The 23,657-nt window shown below is 45.4% G+C and overlaps 1 protein-coding gene across 2 annotated transcripts; it reads left to right on the plus strand.

Moving 5' to 3' along the window:
• The first annotated feature begins 3,905 nt into the window (after positions 1-3,905).
• Positions 3,906-22,706, plus strand: LOC119390719 (uncharacterized). Of its 2 annotated transcripts, XM_049414912.1 has the most exons (6): positions 3,906-4,052; positions 8,165-8,229; positions 14,074-14,175; positions 15,454-15,483; positions 21,320-21,791; positions 21,924-22,706. In XM_049414912.1, exons 1-6 carry the CDS (start codon positions 4,010-4,012, stop codon positions 22,241-22,243), a joined length of 1,032 nt encoding a protein of 343 aa, XP_049270869.1. In that variant the 5' UTR covers positions 3,906-4,009; the 3' UTR covers positions 22,244-22,706. The 2 variants fall into 2 exon arrangements, with proteins under 2 accessions (XP_049270869.1, XP_037514331.1); XM_037658403.2 differs by having other exon boundaries at positions 21,320-22,706.
• The last annotated feature ends 951 nt before the right edge of the window (positions 22,707-23,657 follow it).

A 23,657-nucleotide genomic window follows, 5' to 3' on the forward strand; every position in this document is an offset into this window, starting at 1 on the left:
GGTATGAGCGCTTCTCAATATGGTCGTTTTCGCGCTAACTTAATGAACTCTGTAAATATATTGTTCATTATTATGCGGCTTTAGATTAACTGGTGCGCTTGGCTAATTAAGCCATAGCTACTATTTAATAATGTCGGCGTATATTGTGACGCAGCCATGAAATCGTAAAGAGTTCAAGAAAATGACGCATCGCTTGTGCCACCATGGTCCACTGCATGGAGGAAGGAGAACTAAGGAGAGGCCCTCGCTATCCGAGCAGCAGCGCAAAAAGTGTGGCGGAAGTCACGTGGCTTTTTTTCGCAACGGCTTCCGGGATTCCACGGGCACGCCGCCGGCTCGTGTACTCTGCTCCACCACCACAGAGCAGGCCACAGAGTTGCGAATATGCATTTTTATGCGATCGTTTCGTTTCGCGGATGACGCACGGTTTTGGAAGCCTACAGTGAGCGTCGGTCTTCACGATTGCGTGTTCAGTTCATTCAGCATGCAGACGCAAGTGGTTGTTTTCGAAGCCCGCTACAGCTTCTCCGCAAAGGCTGCGCGCCGCAGCTTCCTTGTTAGCCTTTGGCACCGTGCTGTTGTGTCCCTTAGCGGTGAAATGCTACATTTCCGAGGAAAAAGAAACGACACCTCTTAATGTGGGAGACGGCGGTGACCCGTTCCCGCGCACGACGGTGACAACGACTGGAAAGCATTGGCCCGGAGCGCTCAGCGAAGGTTCCAGCGTCAAGGGTAGAAAAGACGTGCCTGACCCAATATTGTTTCACTCAGTCAGGTGATTTGTAAAGCAGCTTGGAGCGCTCGGATTTTTTACCTTTTGCGCGCGGTAAGTTTATGTGCGCCAAAGTTATCTTCTATGCGGTCGTAGACGACCGACCCGTGCCACTGTAGGCTTGGGTGCCACGACGTTCGTGCAAACGTTAAGACACACACAGGCCGGGTATAATCTGGAGGCGCCGCATGCCCCTACGTAAGAAGACCAATTCAGATGTTGCTGTGAGATTACGACGCGTAGAGTTACTGTATATGCTACCTTTAGGTAGCATATACAGTGACTCTAAAATGTCGCGTGCCCTGAACTTACCGTTTCTCCTCGAAAAAAAAAGCGATCGAGCTGTCCGCGGCGACCATCCTGCCGAATTCCACCATTGCTTTCTTGCATTCAGCTGAATAAACATGAAGCACAGAGTTGGAAATTTATTGGAAAATCTCCAGGGCGCAGTTATTGCGGTCTCTCACCGGGGCAGGGACGGCATCCTCGTGGATGCGAACTACCAGCGACGACGCCCGATTGAAGTGTTCAAGTGCAAAGTGTTTTGAGCACACACAAGCCGACTTCGCCGGTTCCCAGTCGCGTTGACCGGGTCTTATGGCTTCGATCCATAGCCTCCGACGACGGGGATCTTTGGGAAAGCTGTTTGAAAGCATGCAACAATACATACGCGCATTCGCATACATTAATATTAAATGGACAAACAGCCACGAATAAATTGAAACACCGCGCAACCACGACGTGGACAAAGAAGACGAAAAGACAAACACCAGCGCAATGATCGTGTCGTCTGCGTCGTCGTTGCGCTGTGTTTTAATAGTCAAGGAGAGTCACCAACTGGCCCAGCTTTCCATTCCTCTACAGCATGTTCTACAGCCATGAATAAAGCAGAGGAACACTACGCTCACGCATGCAGTATCGTGCATTATGTTCTGAGAGCTAGCGCATGCGTTTACTTTCGATCATGCGTCAAGCAAATGCAATACGCTTATGCGTGGAAGGTGACGCCCGGTTCCTTTCTTATCGCGCGCGAGCGGCACCCGGGCACACTGCAAGAAGGCATTGCCGCTCCTTTGTTCTTCCTTCGATACAATCACATGCTTCGTTATTCGGCCTGTCTGTCAGCTGACGGCGCCCCGACGCTCTGCAGGCGCTAACGACGCATGCGTCAGCGAGTTAGCGTGCCCAACCTTGCGAGGAGGAGCCTTCTCTACCCTTCCCTACTTCCGGCTTCAAGAAATGTGACGTAAATGCGTCTCCTTATTTTATTCCTTCCTCCACGGTCCACTGTAATTCAGTGACTATATAAGGGCCAGCGCTTCAGAGAGGGGTATGTGTAAACGTCTGCACGTATGCGTCTGTAGTAAATTGTTCATGTTATAGGTTTTATACATGGGAATGAATTGTGTATGTATTGAATTCATTGTGTGTACTATGTGTGTGTATAGTGAACGTGTGCGTATTAATAAAAGCTGTATCAACTTTCTGGTGTCCTTGAGTAATCCATGAATGGGCGTACCTCCCCGAAATGCCGTGTGCAGTATCAACGTACGCCGCCTCTGACAGAAACAACTTTTTTTTTTAGTATTGTTTAATCCCTCTAGATGGCGCCAGCTACCACCTACTCCGGGTGAGAGCCCCTTTGCAGTATCCGTCTCTTTTAAAGTGAACGCCGTCTCGCTGGCCGAGCGAAACGTACGAGTTCCGTCGTTCCGTTTCGCGAGGTTTTCATCACTACAGGTTTGTCTCCTTGATTTTATTGTCATATCGTTCGATATTAAGCTCAGCGGGACCGTTTTTTGTGATTGCCAGTGCCGCATAGTCTTTATCAGTCGAGAATCGATGCACTCGCTAGGCCTAAATCTATTGCTCGTTTCACTGGCTTGGCATCAGCCATCTTGATTTTCACGGTTTCTCCATTGAAAAGGGAGGAACGGTTTCTCCATTTGAAGACGAACATTGGGGACATTGCCGTTTCTCCTTTAAAGGAGAGAGGGTCGCTGCATTTTTTTAACAGTGTACTATTACACATTTGGGCGCTGCGGGGTACTCGATGACAAAGAATAAGAAAGAAAGGGGGTGGCGCAATAATGCAGGATACCATGAATTGCATTGGGCTGGCAAAACTCTGGCTGCCTTCCCTGCTTCCCCCCCGCTCCATCTCATTTCTCTGAATACGTACCCATTTGGGCAGCTGTCTATGAAACCACGTTGCGGACGCTGAGCGAGCTGGCACATTGTAAGGAATCCATTCTTTTGGCTATGACTTTTCAGCAAACCTCGCCGCCCATTAGTTGTTTTGTTCGTTTGAGTGCGCGACAGCAGCGCGCATTGAAACTGCCACGCGCAAAACAGAAAAGAAAAACTCACAGGTTCCTTAATGTAACACCTCAGTCGACTCGAAGGCGAAAGCCACCGTCTTCTTGTTTTTCTTCTAAATCAATATATTGAACCTCCCACGCCCCCTCCGAAACCTTTCTGCAACTAATATTTGCAGAAAGCGCTGCCTCCAGGTCCCTTCATTATAAACTTTTCAGCACCATTTTGATTGTTTCAGGCACCGTCTAAAAACGTTTAAGTGTTCGTCAAATGATGTCACGTTTTTTTTTTTGCATGAATAGTGTTGCGATCAGACTGTTTGTGCCATACATATCGCCATACAAGTTTTATATGTTAGAACAATCATTAAGGAATGTCACTGATACAATACTGAGTGTGCGCAGAAAGCAAGACCTAATTAACTTACACATTTCAGTGACTGGAGAACCGATGAGAAGTTTTTTGCGGTATGTTACCAATGAGACGGTTTTCTTTATTTAAAGATAATTTTAGCGACTTTTGCTGTGGAATAACCAGAGCCTAACGAATCATTTAGCTGCATGTTTTGAATGCCTTAGTTTCCTGCAGTAAGCGGGAACGCAGGTGTCCCAGCCCATTGGTACAAGCTATGAAAGTTACCAATCCGTATACCGTCAATAAACAAACATCAATGTCGCTATTCAGCTGTCTTGAAAGAAATGTACCTAAAATAACTAATGCCATTGTTCGAGAGATGCACGTGTGTTCCAGCAATGGGACGGGAGTAAACAAAACGTATAGCGCAGCGTGAACTTTTCCGTTGTTGGACGAAGAACAAGACAGGACATCTTGCGTCACTTCGCCCCGAATACACCAAACCATAAAACCAGCAGAGCACCGTTGTGTCCTACACACTCAGCGAAGCACTGCCTAGCAAACATGGCAACCGTTCGAAAACTACTGTCAGTTCTTGTGTTCTATGGTAGGTCTAGAAATATTCGTGGCTTAGATTTTATGAAAAAATTTGGAACGTAGGAAGAAAAATTTCTTGTTTGAATTACAGTCGCCAGCCTTGCTGTCGCTCGCTAGAAACATCGATATGCACATTTGTGTCCTTTTTGGTACATCAAAGTATAATTTAGTTTATTTCAAGGATGAATATTCGATATAGAAATAGGCTTTTTACGCATCTCAAAAAAGCCTGCAAATAGTTGCCGCAGTGTCAGGTAAAGTTTTCGCGACACGTGACGGTGTAAATTTCGTTTGCCAGAAACAGATTTAGTGCTGTTAACTAGTAAAATCGCAAACAGCTTTTGTGTGCTCTTGCTGCGATTACATTTTTATATCTACAGCTATATTCTTGACTGCGCTCTGTTGTTGAATTGAAGAGTGTTGGTACGCAGCATGCTATCAATGAAAAATATTTATTGGAAGTACAGCTACGCACATATGCAGAGCTTTTTAGGTGTCCTTCATTCGTTAAGCAGCATGGACAATATGACACATTTAAATATAAGTCTCGAATGTTGCATTGATAGTACTTAACACTGCGTGGCGAAATGGTAAACATAAATCTGAAAACTGGTCTACCAAACCCAATCGATGAACTAGCTGTGCCTACAGCGGAGGACTGTCGTTCAAGTAAAACAAAATTTTTTTTTGCTAATTGACATATATATATATATATATATATATATATATATATATATATATATATATATATATAAATAAAGGGAAGAAGTGTTAATTTCAAGGGCTCGTTTTCTTTGTTATACGCAATATTAATGAGAACTAACAGACAATAATACCAAGGAAAGTATAGGGGGTGTTTTTAGTAATAAATGTAAGGTAATTGTGAAGAAAGAAAAGTGGACGAAAAGATAGCTTGCCGCGGGCAGGGACCGAACCTGCGACCTTCGAATAACGCGTCCGATGCTCTACCAACTGAGCTACCGCGGCGGCCATCCCCCCGTCCACCTTAAAGGGTATATGTGTGCATTTAAACGTGGGAGCGTCAGTCAGCGCCGCCAGTAGCCATGACGGCGAGTGTGGAACACTCTTTTTCTGCCTTGTTGGCGTCACGTAGCACGTGAACTTATTACGAGCTGGCAGCTGACCAATAATCCCTCGGATACTACCTGAAAGCATCAAGTCTGCCAGAACGTGGGTCTGCCAGAGCGAGGGTCTCGTTCTGGCAGACTTGATGCTTTCAGGTGGTATGCGAGGGAATATTGGTCAGCTGCCAGCTCGTAATAAGTTCACGTGCTACGTGACGCCAACAAGGCAGAAAAAGAGTGTTCCACACTCGCCGTCATGGCTACTGGCGCCGCTGACTGACGCTCCCACGTTTAACCCTTTCGGCCCTGGCGTCGTCAATTGACGACACCGCACAAAAGTTCCCCTAGCACCTCGGAAACGAAACGAAAACTGCTCATTCTTGGGAAAATACTTCTTCAATGATCCCCACTGTGATTGACGCCAAAGTTGCGACATATTTGCGGAGCTGGGAGCCACAAAGAAGAAGAAGCTTGACCGAAGTCATGGGTGACGCCAAAGCGAGTCAGGTGAGGCGGCTAAGCGCCGTTTTCGGGACGTCGTACAGAAGCTGTTTCAAGGAGTATCACACTGAAAATTGAGACGTGGTTCACATTTTGTGTACTCTAGCGAGTAGCAGAAATAAAGAAGCCATTTTCCTAATTTCACAACCACTGAGCTCTGATGACCTAATTTGATTTCATGCTAATTAATCCATAAATACTTGCACCACTGTCTCTAGTTTTCGTTTTTGGTCTTCTGAGGTCCTGACTATTAGGAAAACACGCACAAAAAATGTATCCGGCCAATATAAAAATCCAGGGCTGAAAGGGTTAAATGCACACATATACCCTATAAGGTGGACGGGGGGATGGCCGCCGCGGTAGCTCAGTTGGTAGAGCATCGGACGCGTTATTCGAAGGTCGCAGGTTCGGTCCCTGCCCGCGGCAAGCTATCTTTTCGTCCACTTTTCTTTCTTCACAATTACCTTACATTTATTACTAAAAACACCCCCTATACTTTCCTTGGCATTATTGTCTGTTAGTTCTCATTAATATTGCGTATAACAAAGAAAACGAGCCCTTGAAATTAACACTTCTTTCCTTCATTCATAGCGAGGGTCTCGTTCTGGCAGACTTGATGCTTTCAGGTAGTATCCGAGGGATTATTGGTCAGCTGCCAGCTCGTAATAAGTTCACGTGCTACGTGACGCCAACAAGGCAGAAAAAGAGTGTTCCACACTCGCCGTCATGGCTACTGGCGGCGCTGACTGACGCTCCCACGTTTAAATGCACACATATACCTTATAAAGTGGACGGGGGGATGGCCGCCGCGGTAGCTCAGTTGGTAGAGCATCGGACGCGTTATTCGAAGGTCGCAGGTTCGGTCCCTGCCCGCGGCAAGCTATCTTTTCGTCCACTTTTCTTTCTTCACAATTACCTTACATTTATTACTAAAAACACCCCCTATACTTTCCTTGGCATTATTGTCTGTTAGTTCTCATTGATATTGTATATATATATATATATATATATATATATATATATATATATATATGTATGTATGTATGTCACCCATTACGGCAACCCTAATGCTCTTATACTTCAGCCGTCTCGAATAAATGCTTGATTTGTCCACGTGTTTCTACGAAGTTCTGTCGCTGAGCACACGGACTTTCAAAGCCATCTTGTGCAAAACAATTCTCATAGGAATAGCAGTGAAATTAAAAATTCATATATTCACCTGGAAATTTTCTATTGCACACATTACTCACGCGACCTCCGAAAAGCACGACGTTGGTGACTATCCATTTTCATGGATGACATCTTCCAGATAATATTGCTCTCCTTGGCGTGCAATAAAAGACATCAAAAAGGATATTGATCTGACCATAATTTTGTTTTGACTTTCATGAACGTGTGGAGGCCGAGTGCTCAGCTAATCATCTCGTATTTCGACAGTCAAAAATCTCAAGCGAGGACATTACAATAGCAATAAAAAGCGATGACTGCTATAACTCAGTGTGCGCAAAACGTGTACTTCAATTCTAAAAATCCTTCAATTAACAAGGATCTCTGCGGAGCTGTAATAGCTCGATTTCGTGGGGCAATCTGTAAGTCTATCCTGATTTAATAGGTTTCGTTGCTTTCGCAGTACTCGGCATTTTGTGGTAATTATTCTTCATCGCCCTATGATTCTGAGTAATGTGCATGTTAATTTTCCGCGTTTGCTGAGATCGGAGTGCAAGTTTCATCCTTTCAGACTATGCACGCACATCTAGTGTATCATCTATGAAAACAGTTTTGGGCCTTCCACTTCTTTGTTCGCGCAGGAAAGTGTCTCGTCTTGTTCTTTTTTATAAAATTTACCACAATCCACAACTAAAACAAGACCTTCCTTCCAAACCACACTACATGTCATATAGATGTGACCATCCCCACAAAGTACACATTCCTTTTTCACATACCAAGTTCTTTCACGATTCCTTTATTCCCACTACCTCGAACGAATGGAACCACCTACCCTCCTCTGTTGCCCAATTGACCGATGTCACTGCTTTTAAGGCTGCTGTTGAATGCGATGTTTACTCTTAGCAGCATTTTTCTTTGTTCACTCTTATTTTTTTTATTACTATGTATACTCTTACCCACTCCCTTCTGTAACGCCTTCGGGCCCTGAAGGTACTGAAATAAATAAAATAAATAAATAAATACCAAACATGGATATTTCACTTCTAGTGTCTTCACTGTTGCGATCTTGGTATTGCTTGTGGGTTTTTGTTTCTCCGACATTTCAACAGCACTGCAATTAGGCCTTATCGATTATAGATGACAAATTTTGACCCATATATTGCTATAGCATAAGAGAAATATTTGATCGTATGCTGAAGCACCAATAGACATCGTATATAAAAGGAATTAACACTGTACACAAGAACGGGTGTCTTGTGAGCGGAAGTGTTAATATTTAGTTATCAAGTAAAATATTACGCAGAAAGTGTTCTTTAAGATATTGACATCGTTCCAGTAAATGCAGAGTGCCTGCGTTGTTTTTTAACAGCCCTGTCGTACTGCCCCGCCTATTCATTGAGTGAATTCTGCTACCGTCTTGCTCCACAACAAATAGTAAGTACACCTTCTAATTCATTATAAGATCGGTCCATGTAATCACTGTTGCAGCTGTTACGCAGTCAGTCAACGAAGTGAAGTGTTGGATGTCTTATTAGTGCAAATATCGCACGGACAAGAAAAGCTAAATGCGCGTTTTGGATCCCGGCCTATGCGGTCGCACTTTAAAGGGCGCGAAATGCTGGAGGCTCATGTACTGTGTGATGTCAGTGCACGTTAAAGAACACGAGACGATCGAAATTTCCGGAGGCCCTCTCTGCGGCGTGCTTAATAATCATATGGTGGTTTTCGCGTGTAAAAGCCCAACATGTGTCCATTTAGAAAAACTAAATAGGCATATATATCTTGATCTCGAGCCGATCATTTCATTTGCTCGTGTAGTAGTAACACGACAAGAAATCATATTGTCTCAGAAGGACTCCGTTTACGGAATGGAGATGACCGCATTATCACGAGCACCGTCCGCACGACAGTTCTTCCTTAAAGTGCGGAGCGCTTGGGAGGCCTGGGCTCTCGTCTCCTGTCCTTGCTTGGCGTCACCCTCACAGTACTAAAACAGGAACCATCTGACGTGAACAAAAAATAATACAGACAAATAAGCTTTATTTCCGCCGCTGGGGTTTGAACCCTTATCTCACCGGTCCGAAAGCGAATGTCTTCAACATTAGACCACGCACTCATTTTTTTCTCTTTATTACAGGGAAGAAAACCATTGCACCTAGATTGACATTTCAAAGATTAATAAGCAGGCATATTTACACACATATAAAACACGTCCAGAGCGTCACTAAACAGCCTATAGAGTCACTAGAACGTTCATATATCCCATATATTTGAATTACTTTTTCCTGGGCAACGTTTTTTTAACACGAAATTGTTTTAGGCCGGGGTCCACCAAGATTTCAGTGACGTATTTCCGTCACGGAAATGACGTCGAAAAAATGTACACGATCAGATGGCAAAGAAAAAAAGCTCCGTCAATGGGCATGGAACCCACGACGGCTCGGTCCGCAACAACAGATGCCGGGCGTGCTATCCACTGCGCCACGGTCACAGACTCTACAGACTTTACAAACGCGCCTTTTATATCTACGACTCTCCCTGTCGGTGGCGTGGTGTTGCCCTCTCGGAGCGGCAAACTAAAGTAATTCATCATTACTTTGGCTACCGTGATTAGTACCTGCAACGCGTTACACGTTCGTCCCATTCGACGCGTTTTCAATAGAAGCGCAATTTTGTCAATGCCCTAACACACCGCGAGGTGGCAACCTCAGCGCAAGCGTCGTAAAAGCGTCGGCGTCGCTCACAGCATCACGATAATCAAACCAAAAATAGCTCTGCGACGCGCGCCTGCCTCAGCTGGCTGTAACACCGTGTTCCCCGCTCACGCGCTCGCCCCGAGAAAAATCGCGGCCGGGAGGCGGCACGACGCGCTTTGCGTTTCCCTCTAGTTCGGCCGTATACTATACTGTTCAATCACATTTTAACATGCAGCGGGATGACCACGAAGTTCTGCGTCCAATATGCGACGCTCTTCCGGCTATCACAACTCATTCTCTGATTACGTATGGAGATGTACCAACAAGCATCAAAGCGGGTGCATCCAAGTTAAGCGGTGCTATATCTGCCAGACATCAGTATACATTGTGAAAACTCTCTTATATCAATGTACATTAAACATTCACTTACTTCTATAAGGGAAAGTTTCACTTTCGTGTTATTCCGATTCCTATGACGGAGGGATCAACCATGTTTTTTATTGATTGCGGAGGTTCTGCATTTCTGTCAATCAATCTTGCTCGCCAGCGATTATGCAGAACAGTAAGGAAGATGAGGTCATAGGGTATTGTCCTGTCTTTTGTCACATCAAGGTACCTAATTTTTACAGGGTTGACTTCAACGCCTTTTTAAAGTGTTCGCTGCAGAACATCACGAAAGAACACGGCATCACAACAATAAATAAACAATAATCCATAGTCCACGGCTTTTTGCACAATCTGCAATTTACGTCCTAGGGAACAAAGAGTCTTTTGCTATGTCTTCAGAGGAAGAGTATCTGTCAGTACAAAAAAGAGGATGCTGTTCTCGGAGACACGCACATTTTTTGAACCCCAATTAATACATCGAAAGGGCTTTGGTCTTGCGCATTTGTTTATATGGCAATTAGCCACACGTTTTATTTACTCACCCGATCTGACACATCCCTTTGTTCGAGAGGTGGTTCAACGTCGCATTTCACTTCTTTTACCGTTCCTTATTCCGCCATCATTTGTGGAAAATTATTCGCTCTATGGGTTTCAAAAAGAAATGTTTGATGCTTTACTGCTTCTGAAAGCAAGAATTTCAATAACCTATTTTTTAGCGCAAGCGGAAACGAGTTGGTGAACAAGGTTATTGATGTTTGATTTCCACTCCCACTGTATTGGTCTACGTTTGGAAATATCCAGTTCTCTGATGTAATACATCGGAGAACTGATGGGCGCGCCCTCATGCTTATCTGAGGTGAACTGAACAGAAGCCTACGAATGTGTTATACCGACGATGCGAAAAAATTATTGGGAAGAGGTCCCTACAAGTCCATACCAAAATAGCTCAACAGAGGGCGCCACTGCATTAAATGAGAAGGTTTCCTTTGAATCCATGGACGCCGCGCAGGTTGCACGTTTGGAACGCCAGTGCGCGCTTGCCCCCGAAGCCAGCGTCCCCGAAGAGCTAATTCGTCTGTCCGAGCATGCTAAGCGACAACGAAACGGCAGCGCCAGAAGTTAGACGCAGATCTACGAAATAGGGAATAGGAGCCGAAAGGCCAGCGAATGTGAGGTAACCCTCATTTTCGGAAGGCTCACGCAAGCCGATCGCCATCAAAGGCGGGAGAACCCCCAGCTTTGACTCGGATAACCAAGCGTCAACAGGGCCAGGCGAATTCTCAGCTCTGCCCGCAGTTTGTACCGTTTTCACGGTGTGGAACTCGCGCGATTTTTTTTTCATTTTGGCCTTTTTTTGTGAATATACTTTTTCTCGTGTTATATATAGGTGTTGACTATTCTTTCGACTGCGAAGACGGTGGATATTTTTCTCGACCCGCCTACTTAGTATTAGTTAGTAAGTGCCTCCTAGTGCAGGACGAACTCTTGCTCTCCATCCCAATGCGTTTTCATACTAATAATTCTGGGGTTTAACGCCCCAAAACCAACCAATGCGTTTTCTGTTGGCTGAGAACTCGTGTTTTGAACACATGTATCTTATGGTAAGCAGTGCAGTTTTCGTGAGTTTACCGTTTTCGTGGCCAGTATACATGTTACGCTCGTTTTCCTAACGCTTAGAGTTGTGAGAATTCTGTGTTTCAGAGGAATCTTATCTACTGCACAACGCATGCACGAGGGCTGTTTAATAAAGGCTGAGACTGGCTCCGGTGTTCTTCCTTGTGCACTCGCTACGTTATCTCTTCGCAAAATTCGCATTCGTTGGTTGTGACAACATTAGTTTCCACAAGATGCAGGAGTTTAATTTTCGCAGTAGAACAAGAACATGTGCTAGTATATTGCCGTCTCCAAGTCACGACCAATGAAGGCTAAACCGCAAAGATTGGGATTGGTCGACAAGGCAATGGCGATCACATTTTTGACCACACAGGGATGGTTGACACCCATTTTGTTCGTACGGGCCAGAACGGCAACGCTGAACGCGACAGAAGCACTTTGCAGACATTGATGAAACAACACATCTCACGAAAAAGAGCCAAACGTGTGGGAGATTGGAAACTTCACCGTGACGCAAGGGCTCACGTTGCGAACTCTGCCGTCTAATTTCTGTGTCGAAAAAAAACAGCTCAACAATTCCTCACCGACGCTATAGCCCTCACCTCGCCCCCTACCACTCTTTCTTGTACCCTACGGCGAAAAGGAAATGAAAAAAAAGTTACACCATCCGTTCCGTTCATCACGGGCACCTTGCCCGATGTTAACGCGTCCTTGCAAGTGGAGCACACCATGAATTCACTGTAGTTGCTGTTGCTGTTACTCGTCCCGAACTCTTGTTGGATCACGCCACACGGGAGCACGTGCGTTTATAGAGCGTCTGCAGAATCTCGTTCCCCGACTCCATCACATGATTGCTCAGAAAGTGTAAGGGAGAGAGGCCACAGAGTCTTACCCAGCCCCTTACAAAGGCCCGAATGCGCTAGCGCATGCCAGCACATATGGTTCCCGAGCGGACGGTCGCCTATGGAAAGACGGACACAGCCCCGAGCAAAAGCTACTTCGCATCTAAAATGCAATTCAGATACGGCACATAATGCGGTCGAGGCTGTGGAAAGGATTTTTCAAGTCGATGGCGAAAAAGAGACCCCCCCATGTTTTCCTGGAAAGGCATAAAAGCTCGGACTACTGCTTTGCGCTCCGCGGAGAATACTTTGAAGGGGACAGGTCAGCATGACACAGGTAAGCATGAGAGTAGTTGCAGCAAGAAAAATGAACACAAATAGAAATGCATTGTACATTGCACATGTACGGGCAAAATGCATAGTAACGTATGCCACGTGTCGCATTCTTATACGAATAAGGTATTTCATATAACATCATAATGAAATGAACAATAAGCGACAGCAAGATATTTCACAAATCGTGAATGAATTTATGGTAATGATGCTTTCGTCAGAAAATCTGTCCGTATTTTTTTTTTAAGTTAGATTAATGAAATGTCAAAGTGTTGCCCTCTGGTAATTGCATTTCGTAAGTGGGTAGAAGGGACAGGTGTGAGTGTTTGCCACAATTTGTGACATTTTCTGAACTCATCATTGTTTCGTTTTGTGCTTATTATATTGCATTATGTCAGCTTAGTGTTCTTCTAGCGTTCCTAGCGCGTTAATATTAAGTAAACCAAAATTGACCGGGCGAGACAAGTATATTTGTAGTACACAGAACCGACCATATTGTTTCTAGGTTTCACAAATAGGTCTCTGGTGTTATGAACGTATGAGCCCGCAGATAGTCGAACCACACGCTTCTGCAACACCGCAAGCTGGATATGTCCCATAACCGGAAAACGCCATCACGTAAAGTTACGTTTTCAAAGCAACATACCTTCACAGTGTGCATAGATTTTGACGTCGTAACATGCCGATGTTGTGCTCTCCGGGTCTTTCGCCCGTGAATTTTCGAGGTGCTAGGAGCGCGTTCTGTTTCCTCATTGACGGCGCGCATTCACTTGCTTTTGTATTCGTGCATAGGACTTGTGGCTATCTCTTGAAATGTGACGCCCTGGTGAGGACATCGTATTTCAAATTTCAAGAGCATCTAGCCAGGCAGATGGTACATGCATTGCGATGAACACTACTGCATTATCTAGGCGTTTTGCTGATTGGTTTGCAATGGTGAAATGTTCTGACGGTGCCTTTATGACTTTCTTTGCAATTAACTGCTTTTACAAACGTGGAGGCGGCATGTTTGCTGCATTTCATGAAGATTTTCTCTTTCGTTCTGTAGGTAAATAACTGCGCGCAATGTGATATAGATTATTTTGCTGTACCATATACGAAACAGCCAGGTGCACTCTCTTCGGCTACATAGAAAGGCGCGCTTTTTGTGCAATACTAAAACTTAGGAATTTATTTGCAATGTTTCTTTGAAAACAGCAGAGGAACGTGTTGACACTTTCAAGCACTGCGATGTGGCATGTCGCGTTGCCCACAACAACCTTCGAAATGTGATGCCTTTCAGGGGTCTCTTCGTAGAAGCACTGCTACAAGAAGCTTGCACAAACTTTTACTTAGGTCGAAAGACTGCTGAGACACGGATGTACTATACGTTTGCCTATAGATAGTTTGCCTTTTTTTCTGTTCAGACAGCTGTGGCTACTCCGTGCTACTACCCTTGTATGCCGCTGTCAAGCTACATACAGCCTATAATACATATGCAGCAGGAGATGGATGGAGCGCCCTGCTCTGTAAGTACGATTAATTAAATCGAAACTCGATTAACTTTGTCAGAAATTTTGTAGAGGAGTGGGCTGATTAGAAGGAGCCCCTTGCTTACGAGTACATTTGTACGCGTTGCAGCCAAAATTAACGGATGGCGTTTACATCTCCGCCTCTAAAAGAAATACACGTACAATTTTGACTCCGCCATGTGAAATTCAAGGGCAGCTAGTTAGGTGTAATACGACGACATATGAGGCAAAGAGTTCTTATGCATTTGTCAGTGGCCGCGATGACTCACCACTTTGGTCGCGTGAACACGTGAATTCTGGCATAGGCGTCGCTGAATGTCAGTTCACGTAGCTTGTTTAGCAGCACCGGCAGACGCCACATTTATACTGGCAGCGTCCCTCATTGCTTAGGTAAAATTAGCTAACGCTGCTCGGTCGTATTATGACAAAGGAAGTATACGTATATACGTTTTATTGTGTATAACGTTAATGGCTACGCAAGGGTTGGGGGCCGCTCGCCTATGTATTCAATGTTGCGAACCAGCTAGCGTGCAGCGGCCTACATTATATTCATCTCAGCATCGACATCTCTCACACTTCGGTCACAATGACACTCAGCTAGTCTAATGTCTCTACATCTGGCTTGCGATTTGCTTTAGCAGGATTATGTGCTCCTGTTCACAGTGTGGCGCCTACAAATGCATGTGATGCACCCGTTTCACTCCTCTGTAGCTTACCTACTTGTTTCACAATGCCAATTGTTTACATTACATCTAAATCCTACATAAGTAGCAAGAAATTGCGAATGCGTGTGAGATTGTTCCATACGTTGACTTTCAGTTTCTTGACACCAAGTCGCATAACAATCGCGCAGGAGCTTTGATGAGAATCTGAAGATTATGTGCCGGGACACTATAACACGCGAAATAGATTATTTTCCTCATTTAGAAGTCTGAGTCCTGTTACTGGCTACAACATTTCGTTCTAGAGAGAGCAAATTTCAAATACCATTGTTACTTCTTCGTGGCATCGTGTATTAGAAGCATTAGTTCAAGAAGCTGCTACAGTTTCCATTATGAATATTATTTTTCTATTCGAACTCTTTAATAGTGGGGTCAGTCACGCTAACGTGCTTGGACTCACATTATATGGGATTAAGGAAATATTGCTTTTAAGGGCTCGTTTTTTCTTTGTTAGACACAATATTACTGAGAACTAACAGACAGCATTATATGGGATTGAATATCATGGCACTCAATCAGCTAATTTTCTTATCTCGCGCCGTATTTGTTTCAGATTCCAGGCGGTCGCAACCATGGCCATCAGGTATGTATTACATCAATTTCCTCTTACAGCGAAAGCTGTTATGAGCTCATTTCAACGGCCGTTTTTGGCGCCGTAGTTGTCCGCCGCCGCCGCCGCTGGTGTCCGTAACCACTAGCGCACGAAATAAGAAAAAAAAGGAAATAAGAAAAATTTCCAGGATGGAACGAGGTTCGAACCTGGGCCCTCTGCGTGGGAGCCCAGTATTCTACCTCGGGGCCATGCCGGTGCTTGAAACTGCGTTGCAAAAATACCCTATACAGGCGTCATGTCGGGAAGGAACCACATTAACATATGTAATGTAGTGGGGTAGAAGACTAAAATAACAACCAGCGTACCACAAACGCGATTTCTGTAACTGGGCGTCACACAATGCAAACTGCGCAACGAGTGGGTTATTGAGTGCTTCCAACCCATTACAAAGGCGTCTGCGATAATTCTTCATCGTCACAAGCCACAGCATCAACAAAGTGCGCATAATGCCTTACAGGTGTTTAGCGAGTACCACGGTTCTCCGCAGAATGACGAAAAATTGCACAGTGGCTGCTTCCCTACTTCACAAAAATTATGATTTATAGCGTAGTGGGTTCCTGGCAAGTGCACTTCTATTGGTTGCCAAGGAAGCCCATAAGGCTCCCATGATCCATTTGCTCAGGCTCTCAATAAAGTTAATTACTTCTCTCTCTCGCTCTCTGTTTCTCCGGTTAACGTATGTTATAAAGCGTGGTGGGACAGTTAAATAACGACCGGGCGTCACACAATATGAATTACGTAACTAGTGGGTCGTTTAAAGCTTCCAACCCATTACAAAGGGCTCAGCCATAATTCTTCATCGTCATCAACCACCGCAATGACAAAGTGAACATATAGCCTCACAGATGGTACCTCGCTTCTCCGCAGAATAACAAATAATGTCGCGGTGGGTGCTTCCCAACTTCCCAAAAATTATGATTTGTGGCGTAGTGGGTACGTTAATTTGTGGCGTAGTGGGTACGTACGCTAATGTGCTTGTATTAGTAGCCACAAGAGAGTTTATAAAGGGCTCTAGAAAAGCCGCTCTTCCAGCTTTCGCTGTGACTGTGCTGCGCTTTCCGCGCAGGCCTGGCGTTTTTTTACATTTTATTCTGCCCCTTTTACGTTCGTATCGCGCAAATACGTACTGTGGTTATGCAGAAAAAGGCTGGTATAATTTACAACCATATACATTTTCCGCTGTTTGCTACATATGCCTATTTTTGTGAATGAACACTTGATTTCAATAACTTGGTATAAATTGAATGACATTTCGTACAGGTGGCGCAGTGTTTTATGCCACCATACAATTGCCCCGAAAAGCCTGTTTGGTCCTTACATGACTCCGGTATTAAATATCTGCAGAAGCTTTTTATATAGCGTGGATCTTTATATCAGACAAAATATTTCAGCGAGGTTACTGACGGCAACGCCACGACTCCTTACATAATGCGCATAATAACGATCAATAGCGTATGTTGTATTCTAGCATAAGTCGAGGCGAAACAGGCGATACATGAACCGACTATCTTGCCTCATTCATTACTCTCATAAGGAAAGCAGTATCATGTTATATAACATTTTTCAGGAGGACTGCCTGCTACGGACCATACACCCTTAATATCTCTTCCGAGATATTAAGGGTGTTTTAAGCTCCAAGCTCTCCGTGGATGAATGAATGGCTGGAAAATTTTGTTAAGGCCCTCCGGAACGCCCTCTAGCATACAGTGGGCCGTTCCAGGTCGGAACAGAAAGACCAAGTCTATCTGCTGCTTCGTGGGGCTGTTGGACGGCCCATAGGTGTTCGATTCCGGGGTTACTAATAGCAGTCTCTCATTCGGATGGCCCGATGCCTTCGCCGCCGCGTACCGCAGGGCACTGTCAGAGCATATGTACTTTTGGGAACTCAGTGGTGTGCATGAGGGCAGAGGTGCAATCGGGAATGGATATAAATCAAAGGACTGTGGGACGCCTCGCGTTGGGTGCTCACGGGAAAACGACAAATTAGGCTGTCAAGGGCGATATGGGATGGGCAGGGTTTGAGGCGAGGGAGGCTCAGAGCAAAATAAGGTTCGAAGAAAGGCTAAGGAATATAAAGGAGAGTAGATGGGCAGAGAAGGTGTTCCGTTACTTGTATAAGAAGAGCGTGGATACACAGTGGAGAAAAATCACAGCATATCCACGGGGTGAATGATGATGAGTGGGGCGAAGCTACGGAGGGAATCATCTGTAAACCGTGAAACTCTTCCGTGAAATGCGCCCAGTACATAATATAAAGAGTGTGAAACATCGTGTATATATTAAACATCAAACTTTTATTGTACTGTTGGTTTACGTGGTCCCTTCATTATCACTTGTGATCGGTGAAATGCAAGGAAGAAGTCCGCTCCCGAGCGAAAGAGCGCCAAGAGCGACCGCATTCCCCGCTCGCCCTGTGCGAATTAAAGGCAAGGCTAGAGGGAAGACAGGACGCGCGTTCCACGACGCGAGGTCGGTAGCATGCCCAACGAAAGCCAACGGAACGCGATCGTGCAAGTGCTCCGGCTTCGCATCGCCTCATGGTTCCATTTAGCGTCCCAAAACCAAACATATTGCTCAAGGTGTGCCTTGCGTTTTTCGTAGAAATAATTTCTTTATCATGTACATTAAGACGAAAAGTTGAAAGCTCACTAGAGTGTATCGCCCGCAAAGTATGTCTTTTAGTGTGATTTAACTCTCGTACGGCAGGGTCCTCGCGCCGTTGCCGGTCCACCTCGCCCGTTGGCGATCGGGCGAGGTGGCTACATGCAACTACTACTACTACACTTTAAGAAAAACATCTGGCGTTCTTTCGTTCTGCTTTTACAAAACATCTGGCGTCTTTCGTTGGTTTATTTCATCAATCAACGGCGTTTTGAACAAAATTTTTATTGTTTAATCACGCACAGGAGAAATCTCACCAGGCACTACCTTGGAGGTAAACAATGGCTGCTAATGGCAATGAGAGACAGAAGAAGTCGGCTTTTAGCTAACACTTACACTTCTACTTCTACTAACGTTTCCTACTGGAACATGCCAATGGCTGCTAATGGGGAATGAGAAACAGAAGAATTCGGCTTTTAGTTAACGCGCACGCTGCGAATTTTTTATTGTTCAACAACGCACAGGAGAAATCTCCCACCGGCACCACCTTGGAGGTCAAAGCGTAAGACTTGTTACTCACTACTATACTACGACCACGACGACTACGAGGGACGAACGGGTGCCGCCTTAAGGAGCTTCGCCCCTAAAAGAACTAGGAGGCTCACTAGTAAATATACGGCTGGTAGTGTAAGCAGCACGTCAACAAAGAGCGTTAAGCGAAAAGTCAGAGATGCGGAGAGGACTTACTGGATGGCAGCTATGGAGAAAAAACCGGCTTTGAGTAACTACCGAAATGGCAAAAATGAAATAAGGATGGAGGCATTTTACGACAATTCAATGGGAAGCGCTTTACTGTTTGAAGCGAGATCGGGTTGCCTTAGAACGGGTAGTTCTCAGTAAAGCGAGACTCAGTAAAGAAGAAGAACAATGCACGTGCTACGGGGAAGATCAGGAAACGGCGGAGCATGTTCTGATTGAATGTGGAGACATCCACCCAGGTGTACGTTTGGGCACGAGCCTACATGACGCCTTGGGTTTTAGAGACAATGGAAAGCTGAACACACCCGCGCTTGAAATAAGTAAGAGACAGTTAGAGTATTGGTGGCAGAAAACTAGAGAGAAAGGACAAAAATAAATATTGGAAAAAAAATAAGGGCATTCTGCCGTAAAGGGCAGAGAACAGAGCTGAAAACTTAAGTTTTTCTTTCTTCTGGAGTAAAATAGTTTTAAGTGAAGTAAAGACACTAGGCCAACGCTAGGAAAAAAAAGAGTAATTTTTTTTTTGTCGAGCCTGGTGGCACACCTGCCACCGCCCCGGTATAAAGGGGACGCTCATAGCATCCATCCATCCATCCTATTAGGCTCCCAATGTTTTGCACTAAAAATATGTCCTAATATGTCGTGTGATGATTTACTATGCTAGTTCTAGCTCAGATTTAGCTCAGCAGGTACGTAAGCCTCCAACGCCAAAGTCGGTGCTCATGCACGGCTAATCAATCTATACTGCGAGACGGCAGCAACAGATTCATAAGGAACGGCGAGAGCAGCAACGGACTCGACGGCAGCAACGTATATGTATGCAGGACTGAGGAAATAGAGGCGGACGGAAAGTATGACTACTGCACTACCTAGAAGTTGGGTAAGCAAGATAGAAGCGCTCTTTGGCGTATCCCGTACCTTAAACTGCCGGCACTCGACGGTCAATCGGTACCTTGGTACCTTTAGTGCCACTTCCTGACGACCTTGTTAGGAGCCCGATATGAGAGATCGCATTGGAGCTGCCCGATCAGAACATTGTGCAACGCTCTCTTTTGCCACCGCACAGTACCACAGCATCGATACCATCGTCGCCATCTGTAAGTGGGTACCAGCAGTACCACCGGTAATGCATGAAAACACTCACATTTCCACGCAGTGGCAATGCACCACCATGCGAAAGGTGAACTGTGCACTTTCTGCCCCTTTGATCTACTTTACTATGCTTGTGATCGCACCATGAAAACTATTGGATAGTAGCGCGAAACCAGCGTTGGTTGGTAAAGAAGAGGAACACTGGTCGAAAGTGTTTTTAAAGATCGACAATATGAAAACAAATGCACTTCTCAAAGAAATAATTTCCAATGTTGACTATAATACACAGTGAGCAGAGAAGCACTACGTGGTGTTTTGTGCATTTTCTCAATGTACAAGTCTATCCGAAACACTGTTTCAGTAAAGAAACAAACTAGAACTTTCGATACACCATACTCAAGCAAACCCTTATGTCTGTGCGTCCCTGTTCATATTTGTGGCTTGTTACGAAAAAATTGGAGCATGAAAGCCGCCAAACACTGGGGTTGTTCCCACCTACTTGGTAAAACGATTGATAAGTTACGTGTGGTAACAGCAGTCCTAGGGTGATTTTCTTAAAATTCCTTTGCGTCTGTCATGAACAGAGATGCACATCTAAAACAAGGTGTTTAGGAGCAGCACTTGTTTATGAAACAGATGAACAGTCACTACAAGGTACGTGGTAATGGCGGAACCAGCCTAAGCTCCGAGCCAACCAAACGTCTTTTTCTTTTCCACCTCCATGGTACCCCCTGCCTTTCCGAGGAGCACTCATCTTCGTCACTACAGATCAAATGTTAGAGAACGTTACATTGCGTATCTTCAGAAAAAATACTCTTTATGACATGGTGATGTTAGATTCACGGCTGTAATATAATGATATTGCTTATACTGTGGCGCTTTAAGCTCTTACTGCTGCTACCACGGTGACGTCCTGTGAGAACGTGCTTATTCACACATGGTGCATTTATTATTGTGCTTTGCCGCCTGATTGTACGATAGCCTATTAAAAGTAGCTCCTGTTGAATGTCAGAAAGAATACTAGCTTTACGAAAGTAATTCGTTTGTGGATAGAAATGTGCGAAGGTGCATATAAACCCACATCATACTTTCACGAAAATTTTATCAAGAAGAATACAATTACGTGCACTGATGTGATAACTGGTCAAAAATATTTAGAGGTAACATCCACATGTTTAGTGGTAAAGTAATGATATATTCTTCAATGAGAGATAAATGCAAGGCAGATTTATTTCGCCGTGGTATTATATCGTGACAGAGGCCCTAATTAACCCACAAGTCACACTGCTTCAAACGAAGCTAACATAACATATTTGGATCAATTTGATTGAAATCTAATTTGCTTCCTCCGCAGGTATCTCAATGCATGGGCGGCATCTGCCTGCCGCCGATGTCATCCCACGCACTAAAACGCGGTAAAAGAGGATGCCTGCTCGTTCTAGCAGCGAAGAAGATAATAGGAAAGGTGAAGGAAGCGAGAGAGAGAAAAAGGACTCTTGAAGGCTCTAGAGCGGCGGGGTTCTCCGGAGCAAGTAGCGGTAGAAGCGATGGCGGAGCCGGCATAGGCGGTGGTGGAGTGATTGGAGGATTGGCAGGTAGTGCTAGCGGACTAGGCAGTGATGGCCCAGGGGGAGCATCTGGATCTTCTCCAGGAAGCTTTGTAGGAGCTGGCGGACTAGGGAATGGCGGCTCAGGAGGAGCGTTTAGACCTTCGCCAGGAAGCTTTGGAGGAGCTGGCGGACTAGGGAATAGCAGCTCAGGAGGGGCATCTGGATCTTCGCCAGGAAGCTTTGGAGGAGCTGGCGGCCTAGGCAATCGCGGCTCAGGTGGAGTGTTTGGACCTTCGCCAGGAAGCTTTGGAGGAGCTGGCGGACTAGGGAATGGCGGCTCAGGAGGAGCATCTGGATCTTCGCCAGGAAGCTTTGGAGGAGCTGGCGGCCTAGGCAATCGCCGCTCAGGAGGAGCGTTCGGACCTTCGCCAGGAAGCTTTGGAGGAGCTGGCGGACTAGGGCATGGTGGCTCAGGAGGAACATCTGCATCTTCGCCAGGAAGCTTTGGAGGAGCTGACATAGGCACTGCTGGAATATTTCCGGAAGGTTTTGCCGGATCATTTAAGGAAGGAGGTGCTGGGTCCTCCGCAGCAAGTGCCAGTGGTAACGGTGGTGGAGCCGGCATGAGTGGTGCTGGAGCAGTTGGAGGATGGGGAGGTCGTGCTGGCAGACTAGTCACTGGTCCGTCAGGTGGAGTGTCTGGATCTTTGCCAGGAATCTTTGCATGAGAGGACACAGACCCTGCTGGTGCATTTACGAGAGGCTTTCGGTTACCTGGCGGAGACTATTCGAGCACATTGAAGAAGTAATCTGGTAAGAAGCCTTCGTGGAGCGAACGAGGGACCGGGCGGACTACTTTCAGAAATTGCGGGAAGAGCTAACGTGGGACCGGCTGGAGCATTTTCAGTATTAGTAGGTGACAGACTTCCTAATACAATGCCTTCCATTGAGCCGAGGAATGCTCGCTGAGAGGGCGCATGCGATGCCGCGTTCTCACGTCTTTCGGGAGGAAACATTAAAAAAGGAAGTATCAAAAACGACAGAAGACATGCTTGTTTGTGTGGACATATTGGGGCGTTGAGCGGCAGTGCTTTCGGCATAGCTTCTAACCGAAAATACAGCACAGCGTAGACGATTTTCGCGTCCTTAGAGGCAAAAATGGCGAGAAACATATATGTAACTGGATAGCTTACAACATATATGTAAATTCTGTCACAAGTGCAGATTTAATCGAGGCTGGGGCGACGCAAGTCACATAAAAAATGATGCGCCTATGTGGGGACATATTAGCCGCACTCCATTATCTTGATGCGGCTGAGCGCGATAACAGCTCTCTGGTTCTTAGCGCCCGTAAAACGCGGCACAGAAAAGTTCGTAATTAAATGAGGTTATGACCGGGCAGTAGCTGTCACTTCAATAATTCTGAACTTTTAAGGAGAGATAAGTAGGCGCGTAAGAGGGGAGATTTAAGCCGTCGATGAAGCACGCGTTTTTCTGCGCTTTGTTTTTTCCAAGGGGGGGGGGGTCTGCTAGTATTCAGTGACGCACATTGAAATAAAGCTACTTGTGCAAAATTTTCGAAGAAAATTCACGTGTGGTTTTCTGGGACATCCGAGTAGCCTTCCGCATCGCACGGATCGAACACATTTCAAATAAACATCCATGCACACTTACCCGCCAAGGTGGTCTAGTGGTTATTGTGCTCGACTGCTGACCTGAAATTCGCGGGATCGAATTCGGGCTGCGGCAGCCGCATTTTTGATGCAGGCGAAAATGTTAAGAGGCCCGTGTACTTAGATTTAGGTGCACGCTAAAGAACGCCAGATGGTCAGAATTTTAGGAGCCCTCCACTACCGCGTTTCTCATATCAAATCGCGGTTTTGGGACGTCAAAGCCCAATAATTATTATTATTATTATTATCTATGCACCCTTGCATCGACGTTGATTTGCAAGTAAGGGTTAAAGTTGAAGGGTGCGATCAGCCAAATCAACAGAGCACCACAGAACATTGCTGAAGGTAGGTAGCTTGCCGCAAACTAAGGGGCCCTAGCACGTACTGCTTACTCAAACTCAACCTGGAACGCCGAGACTCGGATGGTATTCACGAAAAACGTCAAACGCCTTGCTGCGATGATTCTCCG

Source organism: Rhipicephalus sanguineus, chromosome 4 (genome assembly GCF_013339695.2).
Source record: "Rhipicephalus sanguineus isolate Rsan-2018 chromosome 4, BIME_Rsan_1.4, whole genome shotgun sequence".
NCBI lineage: Eukaryota > Metazoa > Arthropoda > Arachnida > Ixodida > Ixodidae > Rhipicephalus > Rhipicephalus sanguineus.